General features: G+C 43.3%; 1 protein-coding gene across 2 annotated transcripts in view; it reads left to right on the top strand.

Moving 5' to 3' along the window:
• Positions 1 to 2,374: 2,374 nt before the first annotated feature.
• The window catches only part of tspan5a (tetraspanin 5a), a 104,745-nt gene continuing 81,420 nt past the window's right edge, over positions 2,375 to 25,699 (top strand). For both annotated transcript variants that reach the window (XM_063046892.1, XM_063046894.1), the window contains exon 1: positions 2,375 to 2,578. In XM_063046892.1, coding sequence (XP_062902962.1) covers positions 2,484 to 2,578 — 95 coding nt within the window. In that variant the 5' untranslated portion in view covers positions 2,375 to 2,483. The remainder of the gene's footprint in view (positions 2,579 to 25,699) is intronic.

The raw sequence follows: 25,699 nt of genomic DNA, 5'->3' as shown, positions 1-25,699 counted from the left end.
ATCCAAGGATAAAAAATACAGGAAGTCCTCAGGATCGAAGAACGTTAAGGGTTGAATAAAGAGAATAAAATAGGTATGTACACACGAGGAAATTTGCAGATGCTGGAAATTCAAGCAAAACACACAAAAAATGCTGGTGAAGTATATAAGCGTTTGGCAGGTATAGAGAACTAAATACCATTGAAGAATATAAAAAGTAAGGAGACCTTAAAAATGAAATAAGAAAGCAAAGAAGGGTCACAAAATATCATTAACAGATAAGTTGCCATCCTTGGACAACTCATTCAGTTGATTAATATCCTCGTGTCAAATTTGATAACTTTCTTCATTGTCCACTATACAACCTATTGAAATGTCATTTGCAGATTTACTAATCATGCTTTGTACTGTACATATATGTTCTTGATATCTACTTCTTATTTATTTACTTATTTATATTTTTCTTTCTTTTTGTATTAGCACATTTTGTTGTCTTCTGCACATTAGTTATTGGTCTATCCTGTTGGCTGTGGTCTATCATTGATGTTAGTTTTTCTTGTATTTACTGTGAATGTCTGTAAGAAAATGAGTTTCAGGGCTGTACATGGTGACATATATGTACTTTGATAATAAATTTACTTTGAACATTGAGGTACAGGCCCAGAGCTCCTCATACATTAACCCTTAGTCTCAGAGTCCTCTCCAGTAGCTTACCTACTAAAGATGTTAGACCTACTGACCTATAGTTCTCAGATTTTTCTTTGAGCCCTTCTTAAATAAAGGAATACCATTTGCTATCCTCCAGTCTTCTGGCAGCTCACCTGTGGCTAATGAAGAATCAAATCCTAGCCAAGATCCAGCAATTTCTTCTCTAGCCTCCCATAATGTTCTTGGATTTACCACTCAGGCCCTGGAGATTTGTCTACTTTCATATATTTTATGACATCCAGCACCTTCTCAACTGTAATGCAGATTATCTCCAAGACCTCCCTATTGACTTTTGCTAGTTCTGAGTTCTTTGTCCGCAGTAAAAACAGGAGAAATATTCACGAAGGACCTCGCCTATCTCCTGCAGCTCGACACAAAGGTCACCCCTTTAGCTCGGAGGGGCCCTTTTTTCTCTTTAGTTACTCCTTTTCCCTTAATGTACCGATAAAGTCTCTTGACTTTCTGCAATCTTCTCTACCAAAGTTACCTCATGTCCCCTTTTGCTCTCTTGATTTATTTCTTTAATACATTGGTCCCAAAGTGCTCAGTCACTGTCACCTCAGTTACAAGAGTAGGTCGAAGGGGGTCTCTATTTATTGCCCAGGGAACTTGAACGAACGAGTTCTGCTCCATCTAAGCCCCTAACAGTACAGCAGCCTATGCTTTGAAATGTAAAATCCCTCACGTCTTGACCCAAAACAGCAACTAACCCTTTCTCCGACAGATGCTGCTCAATCCGCCAAGTTTCTTCACCAAATTATGTGTCGCTCCAGATCCCAATATATGTAGTCTCCAGTCTCCGGTCTCCTCGTTCCTATCCCCTCAATATCCTAACTTCTCTGCTCGTGACCGCAAAATAAAACTGCAGAGTCGTGGAGAAACGGAGAAAATGCTGGAGGAACTCAGCAGGTCAGGCGGTATCCCCGGCGAGGAATAAACAGTCAACATTTCGGGCCGACACCCTTTAACAAGACCCTTCATCACGGCCCGAAACTCTCCATGGATTCTGCTTGATCTGCTGAGTTCCTCCAGCATTTTGCGCGTGTTTCTCTGGATTTTCAGAGTCTGCAGAATCACTTGTGTTTAGAGAGTTGTCGACACATCACGGAAACCAGGCTCTCCTGTGTGGATTCTGCATACACTTCAATCTGCCTCGGTAAAGCAGCGGAGGTAATCACAGATTACACCCATCCTACACATTCTGTTTTCTCCCCCTCCCATCGGGCAGAAGATACAGAAGCCGGAAAACACACACCTCCAGGTTTAAGAACAGTCTCTGCGCCGCCTTTGAAAGCCTCCTTGTAAGATGGACTCTGAACATCACAATCTACCACGTTATGACTTTGCACCTTATTGTTTATCTGCATTGCATTTCCTCGGCAACTGGAACACTTTATTCTGCCTTTTGTTATTGTTTTCCCATGTACTATCTCAGTGCACGGTTGCGATGAAATGATCTGCATGCATGGCATGCAGAACAAAGTTTTTCACTGCCGCTCGGTACAAGTGACAATAAAAAACGAATTTACCAATGTATCCCTTCGCCTTTCTCATTCCACCAGTCCGTTATCTCTTGCTCCATTCTCCCCTCCTCTCTCGCTCCCTTTCAATCACGGTCTCCATCAATCTATCTCCATCCAGTGTTGGCTTCCAGCTCCCTCCCCCGGAAGTCCCGCCTTTGCTTATCCCGGAGATCCCGGGCTTTCCTGAGTCCTGCTCGCAGTGGGCGCTGGAGATCAGTGACAAATCGTGCTTTACATCGCTCCTCTCTGCTATATTGTGTCGTTGCCGCCTTCATGAGCAACCCAAGATGTCAGGGAAACATTATAAAGGGCCTGAAGTCAGCTGCTGCATCAAGTACTTCATCTTCGGCTTCAACATTATATTCTGGGTGAGTGGTAGATCGCAACAGTGCTTGTATCTTGCTACAACAGAGGGAAGTCTGTATGGTGCTGGGATGCTGGAGAGATGAGCGGGTAGAGTCTAGGAAACACTGGGACTGACAGCAAAATTTACAGCAATTGTTCAGAGACAGAGAGAGAGGACAAGAGAGTCTTTGTGTATGTGTGTGTGAGGAGAGAGAGGAACTGCGGGGCCTGGGAGTGAACCTTGCTCTGAGACGGTTAGTCGCGTTGGCAGTTTGGCATGTAAAGAAAGTTAAGTTCTTTTAAAATTACTGTATTGTATCAGCTGGCCCTCTACCGAATGTTAAAGGTGATTTTTAAAATCAATTACCATCATCAAGAACGCATACCGTGTTATCCCACGCCACATTTTGGGAAGCCCGATCACCTGGCTGTACTTTCTACTCCCAGTTTATAGGCAGAGCGGCAGTGGTGAGGATCAAAAGGGATGGTCAGGGGAGGTGGAGGAGCCCTTACAGGTGTGCTTTAAGTCGGTGGACTGGATAACATTCAGAGATTCATCTTCCAAATGAATTTGCCACAGTTGTCACTGACTTCTTGTGAATGAGTGTGTGCCTTGTGGAACATACTGGACATACCCAAATCAAAAGCCCTGGATGGACCAGGAGATTTGTCGTCTGCTGGGAGCTGGCATAGTGGTATTCAAAACCAGTGATCCAGGACTGTACAAGAAGTCAGGGTATGACTTACTGAAGGCTATTTCAAGAGTAATAAACAATTCCGATTGAGGTGAGACAGAATCGGATACACGTCAGCTCTGGCAGGGCTTGCAGGCTATTACCTCCTACAAAGACAAACCTAACATCATGAATGCCAGTGATGCTTCCCTCCCCGTGGAGCTCAGTGCCTTTTATGCGCACTTTGAAAGGGAGAATAAAACAACGTCTCTACAAATCCCAGCAGCGTCTGGCGACCCTGCGATCCCTGTCCTGGAAGTCGATGTCAGAGCACCTTTCAAGAGAGTGAACCCTTGCAAGGTGTCACGTCCTGATGAAGTACCTCTGAAAACTTTGCCAACCAACTGGTGTTCAAGGACATCTTCAAATTTTCAGTGCTGCAGATTGGAGGCTTCTACCTGCTTCAAAAGGGCAATAAAACGAGCAGGGTGAGCTGCCTCAACAACTGTTGTCCATTGGCACTTGCATCTACTCTGATGAAGTGCTTTGAGAGGTTGGCCATGGCTACGATCAACTCCTGCTTAAGTAAGGACCTGGACCCACTGCAATTTGCCTATGGCCTCAGAAGGTCTACTGCAGGTGCAATCTCACTGGCACTTCACTTGGAACACCTGGACAACAGTAATACCTACATCAGGCTGCTGTTTATTGACCACAGCTCAGCATACAACACAATTATACCCTCTAATCAACGAGCTGCAAAACCTGGCTTCTGTACCTCCCTCTGCAACTGGATCCTTGACTTCCTCAGCGGGAGACCACAGTCTGTGTGGATCAGAGATAACATCACTTCCTCGCTGACAACCAACATAGACTGGCACAACTCAAAGATGCATGCTTAGCCCACTGCTCTACCCTCTGTACACTAATGAGTGTGTGGCTAGCCACAGCTCAGATGGCATCTATAATAGGTACATTCAATGTCAGAGAAATGTGTACAATATACATCCTGAGATTCTTTTTCTTTGCAAATATCCATGAAAACAAAGGAGTACTCCAAAGAATGAATGACGGATAAATGTTAGAACCTCAAAGCCCTCCCCCAGCTCACCCCCAGGCGTAAGCAGCAGCAAAGCAATGACCCCCCCTCCCCCACCAGCAGAAAAGCAACAGCACCCCCACCAAGCATTTAAGCATGCAGCAAAGCATCAGCAAAGACACAGATTTGCAGTACCCCAAAGACTACTCATTGACCCAGTATTCGACATACCACAGGCTCTCTCTCTCCCTAATAAGGGAAAAAGAGGTGTCCCCGTTTCACAGCGAGAGGGGAGACATAACAAAACAAGTTGCTGACTTATGGTGTTAAAAGCCTGTTGCATCGGTTCTTCCAAGCCCTGTGCCCAAAGAACTCGGGTCTTGGGTCTCTGCTTTCGATGCTTTTGATCTTCCGTCCCCCGTGACACACTAGTTTTCTGCAGCGGCACCAACCTCGAGTCTGCCTGCTTCCAGAGCCACAAAATCCCGGAACCTTGAAGGAGTGCTAGTCTTCTAGGCCGCATCCTTGTCTTATCAAATAGTGTCTAGTCTCCCGGAGAGTGGGTCCCATTTCTATAATAAGTTTGCCGGAAGAATTTCAGATGGTGACGGGGAGGCGTACAGGAGTGAGACTGATCAGCTGGTTGACTGGTATCACAGCAACAACCTTGTACTCAACATCAGCATGACCAAGGATTTGATTGTTGACTTCAGGAAGGAGAAGTCGAGGAAACAAACACCAGTCCTCGTTGAGGGATCAGAAGTGGAAAACGTTCATTGGCTATATTTAAGAGGGAGTTAGATATGGCCCTTGTGGCTAAAGGGATCGGGGGTATGGAGAGAAGGCAGGTACAGGGTTCTGAGTTAGATGATCAGCCATGATCATACTGAATGACAGTGCAGGTTCGAAGGGCCGAATAGCCTACTCTGGCTATTTTCTATGTGAGCAGATTCGAGTTCCTGGGTGTCAAAATGGCTGAGGGTTTTTCCTGGGCCTAACATACCGATGCAATTACGTGAAGGCATGACAGCGACTATATTTCATTAGGAGTTTGAGGACTGGTATGTTACATAATACACTTGCAATTTTCTGCAGATGTACTATGTAACTTGTTGCATCACAGTTTGGTATAGAGGGACACTGCACAGGATTGGAAAAAGCTGTTGAAAGTTGTAAACTCGGCCAGTTCCATCATGAGCTCTAGCCTCCCCAACATCCAGGACACCTACAAAAGGTGATGCCTCAAAAAGGCGGCATCCAGCATTAAGGACCCCCATCACCCAGGACACACCCTCTTCTCATTGCTACCATCAAGGAGGAGGTACAGAAGCCTGAAGGCACACACTCATCATTTTAGAAACAGCTTCTTCCATTCCGTCGTCAAATTTCTGAATGGACAATGAATCCTTGAACACATCCTCGGTATCTTTTCTTCCCCTCTATTTTTGCAATACTATTTCATTAACTTTTTGTGTGTGTGTGTGTATGTATGTGTGTGGGTGTGTCTATTATATAAATAAAATATACACACACATATATACTTACTGCAATTTATATTTTTATTATTTTGTATTGCAATGTACTGCTGTTGCAAAACAACACATTTCACAATATGCTATGCCGATGACATTAAATTTGATTCTGATACTTTTGCGGATTCTGAGATAAAATTGATCTGTAGTTTACCCATACTGTCTTGTACTTTTATATTAATTATGTGCGGTCAAACTCTATGTCTTAGCAGGAATTAATTCAATGATAATCTAAAAGATAAATAATTCATTGATATTATTTAGAATGATATCATTTATAACCATTCAATTATTTAGAAGATGGAGATTAGACGGCAATTTTCCTGTTTGACATGTCATTCTGAATGTGGGTTGGGGAGTGGGATTAACTAATGCAGAACTAAGTGGGTCTGATGGCACTCTTCTGAGAGCTGTTAATAAGTGACTGGGCTGAATGACCTATATCACCTTATAAGCTTGTCTGATCCCTTTAAACCTGTCTTTATAAATATGTCTGTGTGACCATTTTTCCTGTGATGCTACTCTCTACAAACTGGGTCGGGAGCTATAAAGAATCTAGTGTTGTGTGTGGTTGTATGTGTGTAGCCCTGAAGGCCAAAAATGTGAATGTTTCCTGGAATGAACATGTTGATTCTATTATAGTTATTATTCTATTATAGATTTATTGAATATGTGCATAAGAAAATGAATCTCAGGGTTGTTTTTGGTGACATATTTAAACTTTGATAGGAAGTAAGAGTGATTTTCCTTTTGACACCTCCGTTATGAGTTTCTGCATGAATAAATGGGATTTTCCTGGGAAGGTTGATCTGATTTGCAGCTAGGGTGTGGATGTAAGTGTTGTAATAGAGATGAGAATTGGCCTGTCAGTTTACAGTGCCTGTAAATGTATTCAACCCCCATACCTATTTTCACCTCTTACTGTTCCATTTTCTAAATTTTATATATATTGAAGTAAGATTTTTTTGAGTTAATCTACAAAACATGGCTCATCATGTCAAATAAAAAGAAAATTCCAAAACCTGTCAACAGTTTACTAAAAATTAAAAACCAAAATTGTGAGGCTGAAAACTTATTCATCCCTGTTGTAATTACTATGCTAATTTTCCTCAGGTTCAATACTGTACATCACTAATTCACTCAATTTGATGTAGAAAATTGGAGGATCACCTGCTTTTGATGTATTCCTAAGAATAAACACCCTCTCTCTCTGTAAGGTCCAATAGTATAGTAGATTTTCAACAGGCCAAACCAAAATGAAGATAAAAGAGCATTCAAGTCAAGTCAAGGAAATGATAACAGGGAAGCAAAAATCTGGGGGAGGGCACATGAGCATCTCAGAGGCAGTGAACATACCTCAGAGCTCAGTGCAATCCATCGTGAAACAGTTGAAAAAATATTAAGCCACAGCCACAAAACCTAGGTCAGGCCGTCCCTCTAAACATAGTCGCTGGAGAAGAATGGCACCTGTAAGAGAGGCTACTGTGATGCCAACAGTCACTCTGTGTGAGCTGCAGAAGTCAGTGGCTACAACTGGAGATGAAGTTCACGGCACCACAATCTCTAAGGCCTTGCACAAAAAGGCTATTTATGTAAGAGTGGCAAGGAAGAAGCCCTGGCTTAAAAAAAACATACCCTTGCCTGTACAGACTTGGAAAAGATACTGTAAATATGTGGAAGTAAGTCTTGTGGTCAGATGAGACTAAAGTGGAACTTTTTGACCTCAACACTAAGGGGAACATCTGGCGTAAACCTAATACTGTGCATCAGCCAGTTAACAGCATCCCTACTGTAAACTCTGGTGGAGATAGCATCATGCTATGGGGACTCATTTCAGCAGCAGGGATGGGAAATCTGGTCAGGATTGATGGGAAGATGAATACAGAGAGATCCTAGATTTAAAAAGCTGCTACTCTCTGCCAGGAAAATTAAATTAGGAGGTTAGTTGTCTTTCAGCAGGATAATGACCCAAAGCACACTGCCAGAGCAACCATTGAATGGCTTCAAATGAGGAAAATTGATGTCCTTCAGTGGCCCAGTCAGAGTCCTGACCTTAACCTGATTGACCATCTCTGGCAAGACTTCAAGATTGCTGTGCACCACCACTCCCCAAATAAGCTGGCACACCTTGAGCAATTTTGCGAAGAGGAATGGGCAAATATTGCTCCACCATGTTGTGCAAAGCTAAGAGAGACTTATCCAAAAAGACAACTGGCTGTAATAGCTGCAAGAGGTGATTCAACTTAGTACTGGGCAAAGGGGATGAATACTTCTGAACTGCTGACATTCCAGTTTTTGAATTTTTAGTTTTTCATACATTACAATTTCCCCTGTTTTTTGGGTTCTACTGTGAAAAGTGGAGTATGCGATTCACAAATAAAATTCTCAGTTAAATTGATCAAAATCCCTGGTTGCAATGCTCACTTATGTGAACGAAGGTTTTGGGGGCTGAATACTTTTTCAAGGTGTGTAAAGAGCTCTGTTATAAGTTATTGTTTGTTTGGATGCAAGTTTATGGCTTTTTGCAGCTCTTTGAGAAATGCAGACAAGGATTAGGGCCGGAATTAGAATTCAGTCAGACAGGGGAATGAGTTGAATTAAAAACAATTGATGGTCTGCACTAAACTGTTCCCCAGTGTGTGTGAAGGCATTTGTTATGTACTGCAGGTGTAAGTGAACAAAATAAATGTAGAAATACTGGAAACACTCAGGTCAGGTGTTTCTGCAGAGAGTGAAGAACTGTTAATGTTTCAGGTCACCGACTCTGTGGCTGCTCCGTCTTTCCACAGGTGCTGCCTGACCTGTGCTTGGCTTTTATTCCAGACCCTTCTAATCTCTGATCATTTACCACAAGTGAAGAAATACAACTGTATCTTAAAAAGGACAGGTACCTTCAGGATAGAACTGTTAAAAGAATGATTGATCAGCTGGTACTTTGGAAGATCAAGCGTATACCAGTGGAGATCTACTAAGATGCTGAAAGATGTTTGATTGGCTAGGCACGGGGCAAATTCTTCCACTTCTCAGGGCACTTGATCCTTCCTAGGCTGTCCTGTTCTTTGGAGACACAAGAGACTGCAGATGCTGGAATCTGGAGCAAGAAACAAGTTGGCGGAAGAACTCAGTGGGTCAAGGAGGATCTGTGAAAGGAAATAGACAGTCAACATTTCAGATGGAGACCTTCATCTGGACTAAAATGTCAACAGTCTATTTCCCTCCACAGATGCTGCTTGACTTGCTGAGTTCCTTTGCATCTTGTCCATTGTACTGGTCTATGCTCGATATACTATATGCCGGTATCAGTAATCCTAAATAAATCTTTCATGGGGAAGCAGGAGAGTATTGTGAATGTGAGGTTCACTCCCACTCAGAGGGGTTGAGGACAGAAATGCTGTTAAGGATAATATGGATGAACAGATAAGGGGAAAAAGGAATGAAGGGATCAAATATTTGGAAGAGAAGTAGGGTTGGAGTATGCTTGAACTAAAAATATCAGCACAGACCACTGGGATTAACCATTTGTACTGTGTAACCAAATTCCTATGTTTATCAAGGATTCCTAGAACCCAGAATAATATCTATTGAGGTTTGTCACTGGAGTTCAGGATTGAACTCTGGGCTAATGATTGATCTTCCCTCCCTCCAATATAAATAAGCTTGGACTTCAGGATATTGATCATTCCAGTTAATATTCACTTATAATTTACAAAAATGTTGCCAGGCATTGGAGTGTTATTTTATTGCAGGTATATGTTATTGTGTTGTGACAGAATACTTGAAGCAGTATTCATTTTGTGAAAGGGTTTTGGAACGTCACAGTGATTTCTTTAGGTGGTTGGATTAGGCACCTTGTGACTCCACTTCAACAAATAATGATGCAAAAGTGTTTAAAAGAAAGTTGGTGGCATTTATTGCAGTAACTTAGAATTCAAAATGGTGTCGGTCTGATTGTTGATGTCTGTGTTGTCAAGAGGGTGTCCATTATTATGGGGAAATGCGGTTCATTCCCTGCAATTCAGTGAGATGATCCAGCACCAGTGTGTAACATTTAACCTGTGAGAACATGTCTCAGGTGCGATTGCCACCACCGCTGAAAGAGTTGCCATCAGAGGCTGCCTGGAGCTTGAGGCTGTGGGAGGGAACTAGTTTCATTTTATGAACGGGCCCATTGTTAAGTTACTTGGGAAGAGGAGCAGCTGAGATTGTTTTACTCAAGACTAGAGAAGTTTGTGGAGACTAATATGTTGCAGGTGATAGGACTTTGACAGTGAAAAGAATTTGTTCGGATGCAAAATGAGGGCATGTCCTTAAGATGCTTCCTGAAGCTATTGGAACATTCCCTGGGTTCCCTTTCCCATTAGAGATGATGCTGCATGTCTTCTGCCACCTACAAGGAATGTGACATGGAACGCTCCCCTTTCCTGCATGAGTACAGCTCTAGCAGCACATGGAGTTCAACGCCATCCAGGACAATGTTTGATCGCCACTCCATTCATCCTTTTAAGTCAGGCCCTTCTCTTCAGGATCACTGTGACTGCAGTGTGAACCACCTGAAAATGCATCACCACAGCGTCTCCCATTACTGGTAACTGGTTTACTTTTGTCTCATGTACCTAGAGTGAAGAGCTTCATTGGCGTACCACCCTGACAGATCAGTCAATACATAAATACGTTAAGTTAGTACAGAAGGGGAAAGGGCAATAACAATGCAGAATATAGTGTTACAGTGACAGTGAAAGTGCAATCCAGCTGCACAAATAAAGTGCATGGGCCCTGGTGAGATAGGCTGAGAGATCAAGAGTTAATCGTACAAGATGTCCATACAAGTGTCTGATAACCGCAAGATAAAAGCTGCCCCTGAGTCTGGTGGTGTGTCTTCGCCAGCACTTACATCTGCTCGATGGGAAAGGGGAGAAGAGAGAGTTACTTTCACCACCCAGTAAGGAAGGCTTGCGTTTATATAGCACCTTTTATTGATTTGGGTCAGTCCAAAATGCATTACAGCCAATAATCAGAGAAAAAGGGCTGCCATCTTCATGAGCAGTTACATCCCACAGGCAGACATGAGGTAATAGACCAGATAATCTTTCTTCAATTAAATAAAAGTTAAACTTTAGCCATAACCCAGAAATTACTTCCCAACATTTCTTTAAATTCATGGGGGTGCATGGATAAGGTGGATGGCCACAGATTTTTCCCCAGGGTAGGAAGTTTGTAACCAGAGGACATGGGTTTAAGGTGAGACATGAAAGATTTAAAGGGGGCAACGTTTTCACACAGAGGGTGGTGGGTATATGGAATGCGCTGCCAGAGGAAGTAGGAGAGGTACATGGATAGGAAAGGCTTTGAGGGATATAGGCCAAATGCAGACATGTGGGAGCAATTCAGTTAGGCCCCTTGGTTGGTATGGACTAGTTAAACATAAGAGCCTGTTTACCATGCTGTAAGTCTATGACCTTGTTTTTACATCTTATCCTCAAGAACAATGATGACTACCAGCACTTGCAGGTTCTCCAACCATCCCCACAACACCCTGACTTGGAAATTATCCCTATTCCTTCATCACTGCGTCTAAATCCTGGAGGTTCCTCCCAGACAACAGTATAGGAGCACCTTCACCAGAGGGACTGCAGTGGTTCACAAAGGCAGCTGTCCACTATCTTCTCAGTTGGGACCGAATAATAAACTTAGATCCCGGAAAATGGATATAGGAAACATTGCAAAATAGTACAGGCTGTGGAAATGTTGAAGAAGCCATTAACCAAACCATGACTGGAGTGTTTCTCTGATAATAAAAGACAAGTAGTGATGCGTTTATCGGAGGAGATATTTCATTGTAAATTACTGATCCTTCAGCAGTTCAGTGTGTGGCCAGCACTAGAGATGGGAGGAGCAGTGTGAGAGACTCAAGCGATCTCTATTGAGGTTTTGGCTCAGGATTGGATTTGGTGTACGTGGGTAAGTGAGAGGGAGGAACGGGGCTTGTTTCACATGGTACGTTCTGTATTGTGCCAAGCATTGTGGGCATGCTGTGTTGGCATTGGAAGGTATAGCAATACTTGCAGGCTGCCCTCAGCACAACCTTGTTGGCTGTTAACATAAGTGACACATTTCACTGTATGTTTTGATGTGCGGAGTCAGGGAGAGAGGATGAGGATTGTAGCTTTATGAAATCCTGGTAAGGCCCCATCTGGTGTATGGGATTAAATTTTGGTTAGCCCATTATAGGAAGGATGTGGAGGCTTTGGAGAGGGTGCAGAGGAGGTTTACCAGTCTGTGACATAAGGAGAGGTCAGATATAAGGAGGGTTGTTTTCTCTGGAGTGGCGAAGGTTTAGGAGGGACCTCCTAGAAGTTTATAAAATTTTGAGAGGCTGAGATGGACAGCCAATATCTTCCTCCCAGGGTAGAAATGTCAAATATTAGAGAGATTGCATTTAAGGTGAGAGAGGAAAAGTTCAAAGGAGGTGCTTATGTTGTTTGTATTTTACACAGAGAGTGGTTGGTGTCTGAAATGCCCCTCCAGGGGTGGTGCTGGAGGCAGACATAACAGAGGCATTTAAGAGGCTCCTAAATAGGCCCATGGGTATACAGAGAATGGTGAGTCAGAGACCATGTGCAGGCAGAAAGTAATTAGGCATCATAAGTTTAATTAGTTTGTGCAACATGTGGGCTGAAGGGCCTTCCTGTGTTGTCATAGAACATACAGGTCAGTACAGTCCTTACTCCATGATCTGTTTGATGCTTTCCTTCCAATTGGCTCTCCATTTTCTTTCATCCATGTGCCTATCTCTGAGTCTGTTAAATGTCCCTAATGTATTTTCCTCTACCACCACACTTTGTAGCGTGTTCCACATACCCACCGCTCTTTGTGTGGGAAAAAAAACGCAAAAACTCCTGCACATCATGTTATATGATTTTTAATTTGTCCTCCTTGGGAACAGTCTTTCTCCTCTGATCTCTCATTAACAAGGCATTTTCGCCCACAGAACTGCTATTCACTGGATTTTTTTTTTGTGTGCTTTTCTTATCATTTTCTGTAAACTCTCGAGACTGTTGTGTGTGAAAATCCCAGGAGATCAGCCGTTCGTGAGATGCTCTGGCGCCAACAATCATTCCTTGGTCAAAGCCACTTAGATCCCATTCTGATGTTTGACCATGTTTGCACATGTTTCTATGCACTGAGTTGCCACCACATGGTTGGCTGATGAGATACTTGCACTGGTGAACTGGCGTCCCTAGTAAAGTGGCTACTGAGTGTGTATTGGAAGTCAAAGAGGGAATGTCAGAACTTGGAGCCCAAGCAGGAGTTAGCAATGCTCTAGCTGTTCTGATCTCTTTGCACTAAAGTGGACTTGTTTTTGTTCAAATTGTTTTTCCTCTTGTAAATAATTGTGCATCATTTATGTTTAATGAATATTACGTTTTTCTTCTGAGTATTACTTATATGATGCTACGTGCCTGTTGTAAATAAGCTCCCATTGCACCCATGCATAGGAGTATGGCCATATTTCAGTAAACTCCACTTTGACTTTAATCAAGAGGGCCACTTCCCAAAATGCAGGATAAATTTGAGAAGAAATTTCTTCACCCGGAGAATGGTGAATGTTTGGGATTCTCCCCACAGGCAGACTGTGGAGGCTCAGATGCTGGAGCATATTGGAGATGGAGGTCGAAGAGATTTTAGACACTAAAGATGTCAAAATACATGGGGTTAGTACAGTAAAGGATCAGCCTTGAGGTTTCGGTTCCTGGGGTCCATATACCTCAGGGAGGGACTGGAGGGGATTAGAAAACAGGATCTGATGAGGATACAAAAGTAGTGGGAAAACGAGGATGAGAATTTTGAGAAGCTTCCTGTTACCCTGTATTTGATTGTAAATGCGGGAGGCATTGGGATTTGAGACAGCTCGCTTGTTGCTGACTCAACCCAGCACTGCCTTGTGTGCAGCGTAAGGCTTCAGGGTCTGGTAGTAGTTTGCAAGTGCATTGTGCTCTTGCATTAATGAGGATATTAGCAAAGCAAGCATGTACTCATTAACATTGGATTCAAGACTGTGCCACTCTGTGGTGCCCTGCTGACTGGAACAACAACCTCTGCAGCTCTGGGAATTCGAATTCTGATTTAACCGTGAGGGTGGATAACAGGAAGCCAGTTGCACAATCTGCATCAGCAGCCCTGACCCTGTATGAGGTTGCAATCATTACTGCAGCTTGAGGGCACACAGAAATCACGCTGGTGCCCATGTTCAATAAGAACAGAAGAGGAGGTAGGCTATTCGGCTCCTTCTGTCTCTTCAGCCTCTCAGCAGGATCACAATCTTTTGCTTCAGCCTCTCTCTCAATGTCGCAAAAACAAAGGAGCTGGTTGTGGATTACAGGAGGAATGGAGATGGGCTAACCCCTATTGACATGAATGGATCTGGGGTTGAGAGGGTAAACAGCTTTAAGTTCCTCCGCATGCACATCACCGAGGACCTCACGTGGTCTGCACACACCGACTGGGTGGTGAAAAGGGCACAACAGTGCCTCGTTCACCTCAGACAATTGAGGCATTACCTTAAACAGCTGTGATGTTTCTGCAGCTGGACCATTGAGTCATCAGCTGGGTCCATCCGTCTTTAAACGCTTCATCCCCTAACCCGGAATACCCTCGGGATGGTGGGACCACAGAAGGTGATCGGTCTTCTACCCCCGACGGTCAGACATCCAGCTACCATCGTCCCTTCACAGCCAAAGCCAACTGGATGCTCTCTCTACTGCTTGGGCCATGGTGTTAACGTCTCTCTTCCTCGTTCTCTCTTCTATCCCTAAAGCTGCCATCATCTTCCAGCATGACATGGCGGGAAATCCTCTTGCCCCCACTTCGACAGGGAAGTTCTACGTCTGCCAGCCTTGCCATCTGCAGTCTGCCACCAGGTCTTCGTACCTGACAAGCTTCCTCTCGTGAGCCTCTCAGCATCGGGTCTCCCATGGTACTGTTACCCCTATCACCACGAGCTTCTTTGCACTCTCTGACAATAGTAGAACGTCTGGTCAAAGTGTGGTCTGTACTATTGGTGGGACACCAGCCTCTTTTCAAGATCGACCTTCATCTCCCAGTACTTTGCCATGCTCAGGTTACCGTCTCTACACCTGTTTGTTGCTGCAGCATGTTCCCAGGTCCTGATGAAGTTGATGAAGTTTGGTTGGCTGTCCTTTTTGTGGTCCTTTTCCCTCTCTGTCTCCAAAGTGTAGGCGAGTGTTCTCAAAACCTGGTCGTGTCTCCATCTGTACCGGCCTTGGGAAGGGGCAACCTGGCATGAGGAAAAGATATGCTCTAGGTTGGCTGGTTTCTGGCACAGATGGCACGTTGGGTCTTCTGTAATTCCCCAGTTCCATAGGTTTGTTGGAGTTGGTAATACATCACACACAGCCCTCAGTAGGAACTGAAGTTGGAAAGATGTATATTTCCATATGTCATCCTGTGTCAACACTCTTTGTTCTGTTTCCCACTTTGTTCAAGTCCCTTGGCTCCCTATCTCCACTGCCCGCACATATCTAGCCTCCTCCTCTTTCTTTCTTATCTCCTGCTGGACCAAGTGCCGTCTGTCCTTAGGGTTGGCCTCCCTCCACCTGATTGTTGACTCCCATCCCAGGCCTTGTCTGTCCTTACTCACTATTCCGACAACGTCTCTGTGGCGAAGTTGGGACTCTGCTTCTTCTACTGCCTCTGCCGCCTTCCTAAGAAATTTCTACAGGGGCACAACTGAGAGCATCCTGACTGGCTGCATCACTGCCTGGTATGGGAACTGTACCTCTCTTAATCACAGGACTCTACAGAGAGTGGTGCGGACAGCCCAGTGCATCTGTAGTTGTGAACTTCCCATGATTCAGGACATTTACAAAGACAGGTGTGAAAAAAGGGCCAGAAGGATCATTGGGGACCTGAGTCACCCCAACCACAAACTGTTCCAGCTGCCACCATCTGAAAAATGGTACCGCAGCATAAAAGCCAGGACCAACAGGCTCTGGGACAGCGTCTTCCACCAGGTCATCAGATTGATTTACTCACGCTGGTTTGAGTGTACTCTATATTTCATTGACTGTTCTATTTATTATAAATTATTATAAATCACTATGATTGCACATTTAGACAGAGGTGTAACATAAAGATTTTTACTCCTCATCCTTCACATACATGTAAGAAGTAAAGTCAATTCAATTCAAAGTCATGTTCCTGCTCTAACCTGCATATCTCGTACATCCAAAAAATCTAACTCAGTTTTGCAGAAATCATTAACGGACCTGAACAGTTGCTGGGAAAGAAGCTCACAGAGATTCACCATCGTTTGGGTGAATGAAGTCTTAAAATCTATTCAACCTTTCTCCATAACTCAGGACCTTGATTCCCGGTAACGTCCTTGTGAATTTTCTCTGTACCCTTTCAATCTTATTGATATCTTTCCTATAGGTAGGTAAGTACACAATACTCTAAATTTGGTCTCACCAATACTTTGTTCAACTTCAACATAACATCCCAACTCCTATGCTCAGTACTTTGATTTAAGAAGGCCATTGTGCTAAAAGCTCTCTTTGTGACCCTATCTTCCTGTGATGCCACTTTCAAATAATTATGGACTTGTATTCCCAGATCCCTCTGTTCTACCACTCTCCTCATTGCCCTACAGTTCACTTAATGTCCTACCCTGGTTTGTCCTCCTAAAGTGCAACACCTCACACTTGTCTGGACTAAATTTCATTTGTCATATTTCAGCCCATTTTTCCAGCTGACCCAGATCCTGCTGCTCTAATGGCCTTCTCGCTGTCCAGTACACCCCTAATCTTGATGTCCTGCACAAATATGCTGATCTAGTTTATGACATTATCATCCAGATTATTGATATAGGTGACAAACAACAATGAAACCAGCACTGCTCCCTGTGGCACAATGCTAGTGACAGGCCTCCAGTCAGAGAGGCAACTATCTACTACCACTCCCTGGCTTCTTCCGCGAAACCAATGTCGAATCCAATTTACTGTCTCATCTTGAATGCCAAGTGCCTGAACCTTCTTGACTAACTCCATAGTGGAACTTTGTCAAAGTCTAATATTGGAAAAGTTCCCAATGTTCCACCTGCTCTGCTAGTTTTTCAACTGGTTTTTCTTCTCAGTTCCAAGAAACCTGAAATGTTACCAGCCTCTCTTTCCACAGCCTGACCTGCTAAATGGTTCTCTGTTTTTTTTTAAATTTCAGATTTCTAGCATTTACAGTTTTTTTTTCTCTTGATTCTTCCTTCACTGTTGAATAGACTAAGCCTATAATTTCTCAGACTTAGAATGACTGGGGATCCAATTGAACTTTGAGGCTGATGTGGGAGGATGTTTTCCCCAGGGTGAGATGTCGCAAACCAGGAATTACTATTGCAAATCAGTTAGGACTGAGGTGAGAAGGTATTTCTTCAATCAGTGGAGGTCTGTCTGTCTTAAGACCATGAGACCATGAGACTATGAGATATAGGAGCAAAAGTAGGCCATTCAGCCCATCAAGTCTGCTCCACCATTCAATCATGGGCTGATCCAATTCTTCCAGTCTTCCCCACCTCTCTGGCTTCTCTCCATACCCTTTGATGCCCTGGCTAATCAAGAACCAATTTATCTCTACCTTAAATGTACCCAATGACTTGACCTCCACAGCTGCTAGTGGCAACAAATTCCACAGATTTACCACCCTCTGACTAAAGTAATTTCTCTGCATTTCTGTTCTAAATTGACATCCTTCAATCCTGAAGTCGTGCCCTCTTGTCCTAGACTCCCCTACCATGGGAAATAACTTTGCCATATCTAATCTGTTCAGGCCTTTCAACATTCTGAATGTTTCTGTGAGATACCCACTCATTCTCCTGAACGCTAGGGATTACAGCCCAAGAGCTGCCAGACATTCCTCATACGGTAACCCTTTCATTCCTGGAATTATTCTCGTGAATCTTCTCTGAACCCTCTCCAATGTCAGTATATCCTTTCTAAAATAAGGAGCCCAAAACTGCACTCAATACTCCAAGTGTGGTCTCTCGAGTGCCTTATAGAGCCTCAACATCACATCCCTGCTCTTATATTCTATACCTCTAGAAATGAATGCCAACATTGCATTCACCTTCTTCACCACTGGCTCAACCTGGAGGTTAACCTTTAGTGTATCCTGCACAAGTACTCCCAAGTCCCTTTGCATCTCTGCATTTTGAATTCTCTCCCCAACTAAATAATAGTCTGCCTGTTTATTTCTTCCACCAAAGTGCATGACCATACACTTTCCAACATTGTATTTCATTTGCCACTTCTTTGCTCATTCCCCTAAACTACCTAAGTCTCTCTGCAGGCTGTTTCCTCAACACTATCCACTCCTCCACCTATCTTGGTATCATCAGCAAACTTAGCCACAAATCCATTAATCCCATAGTCCAAATCATTGACATACATCGTAAAAAGCAGCGGTCCCACCACTGACCCCTGTGGGACTCCACTGGTAACCAGCAGGCAGCCAGAATATTATTATTCCTACTCTCTGTTTTCTGCCAGTGCTCCCCCCATGCTTGTAACTTCCCTGTAATTCCATGGGCTCTTATCTTGCTAAGCAGCCTCATGTGCGGCACCTTGTCAAAGGTCTTCTGAATATCCAAGTACACCATATCTACTGCATCTCCTTTGTCTACTCTGCCTGTAATTTCCTCAAAAAACTGCAATAAGTTTGTCAGGCAGGATTTTCCTTTCATGAAACCATGCTGGCTTTGACTTATCTTGTCATGTGCCTCCAGGTACTGCGTAATCTCATCCCTGATAATCGATTCCAACAATTTCCCAACCACTGATGTCAGGCTAACAGTTTCCTCTCTGCTGCCTCCCACCCTTCTTAAATAGCCGAGTAACATTTGCAATTTTCCAGAAATCCGGTACAATGCCAGAATCTATCGATTCTTGAAAGATCAGTACAATGCCAGAACCTACTGATTCTTGAAAGATCTTTTTTTCTGATCTGCCATTGAGTCAGTCAAGGGCATCACAAGGGCCTACTAACCTATTAGAACTTCTGTATGCTGTGACCTCTGTCAGGACCTGTCCTGTTCCCCTGGAAGCCCTGTTTTCCTGTACTCCTTGATTTGTTCAATCGGAATAATCTCATCTTTGTGATCCATCACCTGATGCTGCCATCAGGTAGAATGTACAAGTGCCTCAGGACTTGCACCACCATTTTTTTCTTTATTCTTCCTTCACTGTTGTATAGACTAAGCCTATAATTTCTCAGGCTTAGAATGACCAGGGATACTTTTCAACTTTGAGGCTGACACGGGAGGATGTTTTCCCAGGACAGTTACCATCAGACTCTTGAACAGAAGTGGGTAGCCACAGTCATTTAAGGATTCTTTTAAGGATCCTGTTATATTGTTATTTCCTGCACGTTATTTATTACTATTTATTTATATCTGCATTTGCACAGTTTGTTTACAGTTAACAGTTCCTGAGTTTTACTGTTTACAGTTACTGTTCTATAGATTTGCTGAGTATGCCTGCAGAAAAGATTCTCAGGGTGTCCCTGAGGTTTGGCAGGAGGTGGTATTCAGACAGCATAGGACCCGGGGGCAGCACGGTAGTGTATTGTTTCTTTTTATGCTCTGTAGTACCAACAATTGGAAGATTGGGGTTCAATTTCTGCTGCTGCCTCTAAGGAGCTTGCACAGTGTGTCTTCCTGTGACCACATGGATTTCCTCCAGGTGCTTCAGTTTACTCCCATTCCAAAAGACTTGCGGGCCAGCGTTAGTAAATTGTGGGCATGCCGCCACTTGCGGGCTGCCCCCAGCACTTCCTCGGACTTTGTTGGTTGTTGGTGCCAGCAGTGCATTTCACTGTGTGTTTCGATGTACATGTGAAATAAAGCTAATCTTTAATCTTCAGAAGAGGAATTGGTGATCTATGATGCATTCCATACACTGTCATGCATGTACTAATGCAGGGGTGGGGGGTGGGCAGAAGGGATCATTTCAGGAGCTCACTGGAAAGTAAATGGTTGCTAGGGAAACTCGGCATATTGAACGTGGCCATGTTGAGAATTTGGTTCCTAACAGAGTTATTTTCACTTCATTGAATATATGATGGTAAATATTTCTCATTAGTAAAGGCCTTGATGTCTCCAGGTCTTGTCTTCTTTGTTGCTATGACAATGAATTGCTAGGTAAATACTTTTTTTCTGGAGGATTTCCTCTTTTCTACCCCACAACTGGTGATCTTTGCTTGTGGTGCTGTGGAATGAATGGAGATTGGCTTGTAGTCAGATTCAGGAAGTATGTGGATAGTCCATTCATCCTCGTGCCAGATTCTCTCTTGATCACAGCACAGCAAAGGCCCTTTGGCCCACTATGTCTGTGCTGAACACAATGCACAATTAAATTGAATATCTTTGCCTGCAGATGCCTCCTGTAATCTTAAAACATCTGACAGGTCTCCCCTCGCCCTCTGATGCTGCAGAGAAAATCCAAGTTTGTCCAACCTCTTTTTAGACTATACTCTAATCCAGGCCACATCGTGGTCACTTACTTTTGCACCCTTTCCAAAACGTCCACATCCTTCCTGTAATGGGGTAACCAGAATTTCACACAATACTCCAAGTGTGGCCTAACCAAAGTTTTATACAGCTGTAATATGATTTCCCAACATTTGCACTAAGCACCCTGATTATTGAAGGCAAGAATATTGTACCCTGCTTTTCCAACCTACTAACTAGTATGGCCACTTCTAATGAGCTGTGGGCTTGGGCCCCAAGATCCCTCTGTATATCAGAGCTGTTAAGGATCCGAACATTAACTGTATGCTTTGCCCTTACATTTGACCTGCTGTAAACTAAGGTGGGAAAGTCACCTTGGAACAGCACCATCTATACGTTCCCTTCCAGTGTGTGCTTTATCCTGACTTGGAAATGTATTGCCGTTCCTTTATCATCACTGGGCTTAAATCCTGGAACACACTCCCCGTAGCATTGTGGGAACACCTTCGCCAGGAGGGCTGCTGTGGTTTAAGGAGGCGGCAGCCCCAACTTCTCAAATGTGAGAGTGGTGAACCTCGTCAGTGGTCCCCAACACCCTGCGATTGAATAAAACAAAACCTGACCAGGGAATGGAGTTTAACTGAACTAAGCTGTGCTGAACACGAAGCCCAATTAAACTGACTCTCTCTGCCTGCATGTGATCCATATCCCTCTGTGTCTTAAATGCCACTGTCGAATCTGCTTCTACTATTAACCCTAGCAGCCCATCCCAGGCACCCAGCGCTCTCTGTGTGTATAAAAACAATATTGCCCACACAACTTTCCTTCTTTCACCTTAAATACATGTCCTCTCGTATTTGGCCTCTCTACTCTGGGGAAAAGACTCTGACCGTCTACCTTATCGATGCCTCTCATAATCTTAAACACATCTCTCAGGTCTTCCCTCACCCTCTGAAGCTGCAGACTGAACAATCCAAGTTTGTCCAACCTCTTTTTTTAAAAAAATACTGGTACTCTAATTTGATCTGACGCCCACATTCTCTCCAGTGAAACATAGAAACCAGAAGTAGGATGGCAAGTAGACCGTTTGGCACTTCAAGGCTCCTCTTTCATTGTGATTGTAGATGATTCTTTGTCTAAGTCCCATTTTCTGACCTGCACACTATACCCTAGATACTTCTTTGTGTTTGATCTATTGCTAACCTCTCGACATGGCTGTTATTTAACTGTTAGCTTGCTGTACCCTAAACATGTGCAAATGCATCATAAGATGCTGGAGGAATTTACCATATTAGGTAGCACTGTTGGAAGGAACTGGACAGTTGACGTTCCTCCACAGATACTGCCTGACTGGCTGATTTTCTCCAACGTCTTGTCTGTTGCTGAAGATTCCAGTATCTGCAGTCTCTTGTAGCTCTATGTACGAATGCAGGATGTTTTACTGTTAGGTCAGCCTTCTTTTCCGTTCCTTCTCCTGATGCTTGTGCACACCATCTGTTCCTCCTGTCTGATCTACGTGGGGACCTTCACCTTGTCAACCACATGCTTGTACACCCACATCGTTTTGCACAGTGAGCCCTTTGCCTTACCTGGAAGCTGAACGAGAACGTGATGAGCCGTTGTCAGGGAAAATCTACAGCCAAAATCTCTTGTTCGGGCTCTGTCAGGGCGAAGAGGTGGGGGGGGGGGAAGGAGGTGAGTGTGTAGACTAAGGGAGAGGCATAAAAATGCTTTGGGGCAAGCTGCCGCAGGACTGCCAAATGCTGTAACCGAATACTATTGGGAGTTTAGGATGATGTGTAACTCACTCAGATAATCTGACATAGTTCCCTGTCGTCTGAAAGAATAGCTTTTGGGTGTGAGGCAGATTTGTTTTGCCTTTTCAGAATGAAGAAGAGCATTGGACTGTATAAAGAGATGGATTAACTTCCTGTCTTGGAGACTTATAATAGTGGTTTAGGACAACTAGTGTACTATATTGCACTGTGATAAATGTAGTGTGGTGCATACACACAATGGTGATTCATCATGATTCAAAGAGAGCCCTTGGGGAATTGGATTCATTTCAACCACTTGACCAACTTTATCTGAAGTGCCTCGGAGAGCCTTGTAGAGATACTCTAGATTCTGTGCCAGCAAAACTTCTTGGTTTTGCACCTTCTGCAAAGTGAGCTTTTGCTAAAAATTGTCATTTATTGTCATATGCTCAAGTATTTGTATGCACAGGTGGCATTTAGCAGCAGCACCGTGGCACGTAACATCATAAAAGCAAAATTCACAAGAAAATCACTCCAGTTTAGTAACACTAGAACCAGTTTGAGCACTTTGCACTAAAATGGACTTTCTTTTTGTTTTTATTGTGTTCTTTCTTTCAAAAATGGTGTTTAACTTTTGTTCAATATTTAACAATAAACTCAACTTTGACAAAGCCTAAATTAAGTATAAATTTGTCATACATCTGGAAACAAAAAATTAAGTTTGTTCTAATTGTGTTTTTTTCCCCCTCAAGGAAGAATGACAAAATCAAGTTCCATTGTAATGCAAAGTGGTTAAGTGTTCAAGGTGTTCTCATACTGAGTTAATGATTAAAAAACTTTTAGTTCAAATCTGGTTATGGCTTTGAGTGTGTAATCCAGACTGACATTCCTGGCGATGATGCACTTGAATAAATAACTGGCTTCACTTTCTTGAGAAAGGAAAATCAGTGTAAGGGTTTATTATTGTCACATGTACAGTGAAAAGCTTTTGTTTGCGTGACATCCATTTGGATCATTTCATTACAACAGTGCATTGTGGTACTAGAGAAGGAAGGTAATAACAGAATGCAGAATATAGTGTTGTATTTACAGAAAGTGAAGTGCAGGTAGACAATAACGTGTAAGGACAGTGGTGAGGTAGATTGAGAAAGCACACTTCATCTTTTTTGTGTTCAGTACTCTTATAAGAGTGCAATAGAAACATGTGGACATTTATTTTGAGACTTGCTTTGTGAATATTTTTCTTCTGCTGCCTTCTATCCTTTCCATCAAGAATTAGTGTGCTCAAGTATAAAATGAATATGCAACCTCATAGAGTCATAGATTCAGTATGGAAACAGGCCATTTGGCCCACCAGGACCATGCTTACCATCAACTAACCCATTTGCATTAAATCTTACTGCAATGACACTTTCTGTTCTTCCCATGTTCTAATCAACCTCCCTGCTTAAACCGGGGAGCTTAGTACCATGGAGCACTAACTGGTAGGTACTTGCAGAGTGAATATTGATTACTTTTATTTGCCTCCTTCTTTATAAAGTTTTGGAATAAAGTTAGGCATGACAAATTGGGCATTCCTTGATACAACGGTGATGAAGAAGGTGTATGACGTGCTTGCTTTCATGAGTTAAGGAGCTGAGTACAAAAGTTGTGAAGTTACATTATAGTTCTATAAGCCTTGGTTAGGCCACGTTTGGGAGTATTGTGGGCAGTTCTGGTCACCAGATTATAGGAAGGATATGGAGGCTTTGGAAAGGATGCAGAAGTAGTTCACTAGGATGTGCCCTGGATTGGAGAGTATGATTTATGAGCAGAGTTTGGACATGCTTAGGTTGTTTTCTCTGGATGATTGGAGGCTGAGGGGAGGGGCAAAGATGGAGGAGATCACCAGTGCCTTTGTCCCTGGGTGAAAACGTCAAATCATAGAGGACATAGTTTTAATGGAGAGGCAGAAAGTTTAAAGATTTATTAGGGAAGATTACTTTTATACAGAAAGTGGCAGGTGCCTGGAACTGCCTGGGGCAGTTGTGAAAACAGATACAATAACAGTGATTGAATCATGAGCAGGCAGAGAATGGAGAGATAGAGACCATGTGCAAACAGATGGGATTAATTGTATGGCATCATGGTTGGCACAGACATCATCGGGGCCGAAGAGCCTGGATCTGTGCTGTATTGTTCTAGGTTCTTTGCAGAGGGACATATTTTCCCGCTAACTGTGTGTAGAAATGCAGAGCTGAATTCCTGAGTATTTTCTTGGGAACTGCAGTTCCCAGAGTTAGACTCCTGGCCTTAAATCATATGATCCTTGCAAATCCAAGCGAGGTCCATATGTTTCTGATTTGACCAGCCAGCTGGGGCTGTAGGTTCTTTTCCTGCCAAGTATCGAGAATGGAGCATGTGGAAAGTTTATTTGCAGAGGTTGACAGATCATGCATAATCATCATCTCATTTCTGTCAGCATTGAACCGTGAAGTGGAATGTTTAAAGCACGCATTGTGCTGATTCAACCCAGGCATAGAGATTGCTGAAGATTCAAAGATGAAATGAGCTAGTTCCAATAAGATGCTGACTGGCAGGCTGAGTATTTTCAGAGTTTAGTGCGAAGGAGATGTGACATTTCAGAGGATGATGCAGAGGAGGATTGCACTGTGAAAGGCATGGCCTTCTGGAAGAAATGGTAAACTGTGGTCCCACCTTTCAGACCGATGTGAATGATCCTGTTGCAAAGAAAAGAGAGGCATTTTGGCTAAGTGATGCTTCGATCTACACTTTGTCTTGTTTGTCATGTTGTGATCTGAATGTTGGTTGTGGCGGTTTGTTGTATGTCATGATCCCTGTGTTGCCTCGAAGTTCAAAGTCGAGTTTATTGTCAAAAGCACAAGCGCACGTATGCATTGGTGCAATGAAAAAATTTACTTGCAGCAGCATCAAGGGTACATTGCATCATATAAGCAGCTTTCACAAGATAAACATAAATTCAACAAATATTATACACAATTTTTACAAGAAAATAAAATTAGAACGAAGAAAAATAAAGTTAATTTTAGCGCAAAGTGATCAAAGTGACCATTGTGTTGCTAAATTGGAGTGATTTGAATTGGGCCACTTGGTTCAAGAACCAAATGGTTGAAGGGAAGTAGCTACTGTTGAGTGTGGTTGTTTGGGACTTCAGTCTTCGGTACCGAGTAGCTCCTGTCTGATGATAGTCACGTGAAGATGATGGTCGGGATAGGAGATCTTTGATTATGGATGTTTCTTCGAGGCGTTGCCTCGTGTTGCTGGGGAGAGATGTGCGCGTGATGTATTAGGCTGAGTTTGCACCACTGTGCAGCTTCTCACATCCTACATGTTCAAATTACCAAACTGGTCCATGATGCACCCAGCCGGGATACTTTCAACAGGACGTGATCTGTAGATCTGGGGCATCTCATTGTCTCCTTCAATCTGGAAATTGTGAGAGGTTATCTATACATTCCCTAATGTTAACTTATCAGATGACCTGCCCAGCATACAGATGCGATCAAAAGTGAGATTAAGGAGGTTCAGCTGGTCACTGAACACCCTAACAAACTTCTACAGATGTACTGTTGGAAGTATCCTGGCTAGTTGCACTATGGTCTGGCGCGG

The sequence above is a fragment of the Mobula hypostoma genome, chromosome 4 (genome assembly GCF_963921235.1).
Source record: "Mobula hypostoma chromosome 4, sMobHyp1.1, whole genome shotgun sequence".
NCBI classification, from domain to species: Eukaryota; Metazoa; Chordata; class Chondrichthyes; order Myliobatiformes; family Myliobatidae; genus Mobula; species Mobula hypostoma.
This window is presented reverse-complemented; position numbering and strand designations above follow the sequence as displayed.